The sequence below is a fragment of the Ictalurus punctatus genome, chromosome 24 (genome assembly GCF_001660625.3).
Source record: "Ictalurus punctatus breed USDA103 chromosome 24, Coco_2.0, whole genome shotgun sequence".
Classification (NCBI taxonomy): domain Eukaryota; kingdom Metazoa; phylum Chordata; class Actinopteri; order Siluriformes; family Ictaluridae; genus Ictalurus; species Ictalurus punctatus.
In genome coordinates, this window is record NC_030439.2 from 6,667,658 (window position 1) to 6,673,657 (window position 6,000).

Below are 6,000 nucleotides of genomic sequence, written 5' to 3' on the forward strand. Positions count from 1 at the left end.
ATTCAGATATAGAACTAAAGCTAAAGTTTCCTTGTTTTCTTATTTTCATTTTGAAATGAAAACCGAATGAACGCAACTTACATGAACCCCACGGCCATATCTAGCTACAAAGGGTTTCAGTGGTTTTTTTGCTTAGTTTGTTGTTGTTGTTTTTTTTTTACCTCCAGCTGACAAATTTAATATAGAGACGGTTCTGTCTTGACAATATGATGGTTCAATACGAATGCCTACTTGCATTCAAAGACAAATCCACAGTGACTGACGACTGGACCTCAGGGCAGCTGAGGACGCTGTAGGTTTGTCCAAAGACTTAATCTGCCTTTATATTTAGCACTCACGAGACCATGCGATAAACATGACATACACTATATGGCCAAAGGGTTGTGGACACCTGACCATCAAACCTATACGTGCCCATTCCAAAACCGTCGGCATTTACACAGAGCTGGTGTCCCCCCCCTTTGCTGTTATAATAACCTCCACTCTTCTGGGAAGGCTTTCCACGAGATTTTGCAGTGCGGCTGTGGGGATTTGTGTTCATTCAGCTGCAAGAGCATTAGTGAGATCAGGCACTGACGTCAAGTGAGAAGGCCTGGTGTACATTCAGAGCCATACATCACCCTGCAGCTCTCACCTGGCATCCCACTGGGGCTAAGCAGGGTTGAGCCTGGCCAGTACCTGGATGGGAGAAAACTGGGGAAAACTTGTGTTCCTGCTGGAAGTGATATTAGTGAGGCCAGCAGGGGGTGCTCACCCTGTGGTAGGTGTGGGGCCTAACGCCCCAGTATAAGGCCTGTTTACACCTGTGATTTCTCTGATTGGATAGCTATTCGATTGTGAAAAGACCAGGTGTAAACGCCTTCCGAGACGGATTTAAATCCAATCACTCAAACCACATCAGGAGAACGTCTTGGACGCATTCCGGACAAGTCTAAATGCATCCAGTTGTTGAAGCCACATACGTCAGCCTCTTTTCTCCTCCCAAACGGAGGTACGTCACTCCCTTTAGCTGTGCCAGAAGTAAAAACATCTTATTGACCGGTATAGCCTGACAGAGAACTCCTCATTAAACTGCTTTGAAGGCTGACACAAAGACAATGGAAGGTCCGGCGCCCCATTCGGAAACTGGATAGCCGGTCTTGTTCTGTAAAAGAAGCCAGCACTATATTTTCCCACAGGTGTTGATTCCGAGCTTCCATCCAGGTATCTAGCTAGAGATTAAAGATTAGTACTACTGACAATGAAAATGCTGCACTTAAGTGCTGCCTTTTGTTGCGCAAGAGTCGTAGCAAGCATTTTCGGTTTCTTCTCGACCCAAACAGAGCAAAAATAATGGCGGCTAGCGTTTCAGTTCAGCGGAAAATTGGATTTGCATTTTGCACGGGGAATAGAAGATCGGATTCGTAGCCGTTCAGCTGAAACACATTACGTAGCCAAGTGTAAATGGAACCGTTTTAACCAATCAGATAGCTATCCGATCAGAGAAAAAACACATGAAGTGACCAGGTGTGAACAGGCCCATAGTGACAGGGACACTATACTGTAAAAATAGCGCCGTCTTTCGGATGAGACGTTAAACCGTGGTCCTGACTCTCTGTGGTCATTAAAAAGCCCCCATTGGCCCTTAAGCCTCTGCTGTACTGCGTTTTTTTTCCCCCAGCATACACCAGCGTAAGCGCACAGTCGTATGTATAGGCTTTCAAAGTATACTCCATTTGACAGGTACGCGTACACAGGCGGTCGACGCGTGCGCATTACGACAACTTGCAGTACCGCTCCTTGTCTACAAGAGTCAGTAGAGAGCAGTAAAGCAGGTGTGAAGGACGACAATGAAGAATCACAACAACATGAAGAAGAATGCTTGGGCGAGCTCTCGCCATATGGCGACCCATATACAAATCCTCATACACTTTAAGGCTAAAATTATACAAACGGGGGTACTTTCTAACCTACACTCGTTTCTGTTTTTTTCTTCAACTACCTTGAGAATCAGTGGCCCATGTGTCACTGTTGCCACCTTGTGGAACAACTAAATACTGCAAAAGAATTAAATGCGCATGTGCGTCAGAAAAATCGGGCGGTGCACGTACACTGCTGATGATGAAATTTGCGTCAAGCGTACTGTACGCTGTTCCTAGCGTACGTGTAAAAAATGACGCATACGTTCTGCTTTATCTATCATAGCCCCCTAATAATCCCCATCCCTGGATTGGCTACATCACTCTCCTCTCCACTGATAGCTGGTGTGTACTGGGCGTTCTAGCGCACTATGGCTGCCATCGCATCATCCAGGTGAATGCTACACACCACATGCTAGTGGTGGTTGAGGAGACCCCCCCCACAATGTAAAGCGTTTCAAGTGTCTAGAAAAGCATTATATAAAATGTAAGGAATTAATCCCAAAGGTGTTCAGTGGGGTTGAGGTCAGGGCGCTGTGCAGAACAATCCGAGTTCTTCTACACCAACCTTCTCAAACCATGTCTTCATGGAGCTCGCTTTGTGTACAGGGGCATCGTCATGCTGGAACAGGTCTGGAGCTCTTAGTTCCAGTGAAGAGAAATTGTGATACTACACTGTACAAAGACATTCTATACAATTGTGTGCTTCCAACTTTGTGGCAAGAGTTTGGTGAAGAACCACAAGCGGGTGTGATGATAGTCAGGTGTCCACATACTTTTGGCCAGACAGTGGCGATATAATCACTGAGTTTATCCAAGAAATAAATATGAGAGGCCAGTTGGACGTGTGTAAAAAGCCAATCCAGCTTGCTAGTTCCAGTAACGTTAGATGTAACCCGTTAGAAATATTTTTAAATGTTTAACGCACTAAAGATGAAACTGGAGTGAGAGCACTTTTATACAAGTGGAACACAACACGGATTAGCCACTGGTGATGGAAATATTAGGTATATTACAGGATTTTTTTTTTTTTCCATGTTTGCAACGTGGCCCTCACTACAACTTCAATCCCGGTTCCGGCCCTGAACGGATCCGATAACCGCTGACGGGCTTCGTGGAGATTTGAGGATCAATTTGCATCATATAAAAGAAATCACAACCGCGTGTAAAAATCCAAGAAATCGAGCGGTGTTTCAAGTACTCCTGACACCCTGAGCTGAAACACCACACGCATGACGTGTTTAAGTTGTTGTTGGCATGGGGCTCACTTTTTTTTCTTTCCTAAAATAAGTGTGTGTGTGTGTAGCTTGTCTAACCGCCCCATGCTGAGGTGGAGCTCAACTCCCAACCAATTGGAGCAACACACACACCCCTCACACTGCTGTTGTCAAAGTACAACCACTTACACATCTCTGTTTTAACTTCTTGGGCCATGTCGACCTTTACAGGAGGCGCATGTCTACAATCATACAGCTTCTCTAGTATAATGTAACACTGTCCAGGTTAAGAATACGAGTTATTAATCCGATTCATTCCAGGATTAAGTGGCTTTTCCAGCTAGGATAGATGTCTTTACCTGGAAATAGGCATTAGGGGGAACTGTTAGGCCTCAAGTGAAGTTAACATGACATTGTATTTAGTGTGTATATGTTTTATATGTGTGTGTGTATATGTGTGTGCACACACACACACGCATGTTAATACAGTAGAATAAAACGCCTTGCTGTGTTGCAACTCTACACAATGATGAGGGTTGTGTTTACATTAAGAGTGAAAACAATGATTTGTGTTTATTCAGCTAATGCAACATGGCTGTGCGGTCAAGATAAACGTGTTTCTATTGCGCAAGAAGTGAAGTTGCATTCAGTTTTAGCTCTCCAAATCGCATTACTGCTCCATGGGCTCGTGGAAGGACGGGCACAGGGCTACTTTAGCAGTAGGATCAGGAGCATGAAGATGAAGATGAAGAGGAGAGCACACTTACTCTCTGGGTAACCGGATCGGCGGCGCGCCTCTCCTCTGGAACACACCGTCCACGAACACGCCGTTCTTGCCCAGGCAGCGCAGATAGAAGTCGGGCTCCTCGAAGGTGATCTGCAGGTGGCGGCGCGAGATGAAGCTCGAGTGGCCCATGTTGACGTCCACGGAGCCGTGCGATGAGTTGCGGCCCACGGTGACTGCGCGCTGGCGCATGACGAACTCGAAGTCGCGGCCGTGGAGACGCGCGAGGGCCTGCGCCGGGGCCGAGAGCGCGTGCGCCGGCGGACTCGCTCCCCGGACCGGGCTGCACGGCGCGGACTTCAGGGCCAGCAATGCTCGCGCTCCGGTGTCGTCCGCGTAATCCGCCATTTTTTTTTTTCTCCTCTTCTATATAGATGTGTATCGATATATGTATTAAAAAGAAAAGAAACAGAAAACAAAAAGAACTTGAACAGGAACTTGAAGAAATGGCTGAGAGTCGGGCAGCGCCTCGCTCTGTTGCTGCTGCTGCTGGTAGTCACAACATGGGAGATGAGCGAGACACAACACCCGACCTGGATCAGCGGGACTCTCCGATCCAAACCCGTGCTCTCACAACATATCGCACATCTTCTTTTAACCGGCACTGTTCTACACTACCGACTACAACACTGCAACAGGTGACTTCAGTTAGCAGCGACGCGCCGTTTATTTGACGTGGAAAGGGATTCAAACGCGGTCACGAGCGAGCGCGCGCGCACTCTGACCGGCGCACAAACGGTTAACGGCGGCGCAGTTCCTGGAACCGGACGACACGTGCGTAACATGTGGCAGTGAGAAATATCTGCAAAAGGACGATGAAGTCTCCTTTTGCGGCTGTAGCACGAACGTGTCGATCGTCTGATACTTTTCGTGTGGAATTATAAAGCTTTTCGTTACTCGGATATAGTTGTGGGGTGTGCGGCAGTGACGTCAGCACCGAGTGACCATTGGCCGCTTCCTCTGTTTATAAACATAGAAAGAACAAGAAAGAGTGAAAACACGGATGCGAGAGTTGCGTCGTGGATTGTGGGATCTTTGTGAAAGTCGGGCTGAAAACATTGAAGCTGCACACTATTCTGGTGAAGAGTAGGAAGTTTCCAGAATATATTGTAGTATACAGAATAGATGATACATGATGTTACACACACACACATATACATATACAGGTGCATCTAAAAAAAAAAAAGTGAATATTGTGGAAAAGTTCATTTTCCCCCTCTGTAATTTAATTCAAAAAGTGGAAGTTTCATATATTCTAGATTCATTACACAAAGTTAAATATTTCAAGCCTTTTTTTTTTTTTAAAGTCTTAATGATTACGGCTTACAGCTCATGGAAATCAAAAATCCAGTATCTCAAAATATTCGAATAAAGAATTTATAATACAGAAATGTCAGCCTGAGAAGAGAGCTGATCAGCTAATTAACTCAGAACACCTGCAAAGGTTATCTGAGGCTTTAATCTCTCAGTCTGGTTCAGTACAGAGTCACAATCACGGGGAAGATTAAAGTAAATTTTGCATTTCATTTGGAAATCAAGGTCCCAGAGCCTGGAGGAAGAGTGGAGAGAAAATCGTGTTTTGCGGTCAGACGAGTCAACATTTCTAATAGTTTTTGGACAAAACAACCGTCGTGTTCTCCGGGCCAAGGAGGAAAAGGACCATCCAAGCTGTTATCAGCATCAGGTCCAAAATCCAGCATCTGTCATGGCATGGGGGCGTATCAGTGCCCATGGCATGGGTAAATTGCACATCTGTGAGGGCACTGATAATGCAGAAAGATATGTACACATTTTGGAGCAACATATGCTTCCATCCAGAGCAGGACAACGCCAAACCTAAAATAAATTCAATTCACAAAGTAAAACATCAATTAATGTGTTTTCAATATAGTACAGGGTGAACTGAATTTTCAGACGGCTCTTTTTATTTATTTTTTTGCACTTTCCATACTGTCCCAACTTTTTGGAACTGCGGTTGTATTTTGGTTATATTTAAATATGTTTGCACTCTCTGTTGTATTCATTAGTATGGGTTTGAGTAACATGTTAACTTTTGAAAAAACCTTTGATCACAAAAAAAGCATTACAATTTCACTTCAGT

General features: G+C 45.1%; 1 protein-coding gene across 2 annotated transcripts in view; it reads right to left on the minus strand.

Moving 5' to 3' along the window:
- foxk1 (forkhead box K1) overlaps positions 1–4,997 on the minus strand; it is a 29,830-nt gene extending 24,833 nt beyond the window's left edge. For both annotated transcript variants that reach the window (XM_053675227.1, XM_017454259.3), the window contains exon 1: positions 3,883–4,997. In XM_053675227.1, coding sequence (XP_053531202.1) covers positions 3,883–4,247 — 365 coding nt within the window. In that variant the 5' untranslated portion in view covers positions 4,248–4,997. The remainder of the gene's footprint in view (positions 1–3,882) is intronic.
- Positions 4,998–6,000: the final 1,003 nt, after the last annotated feature.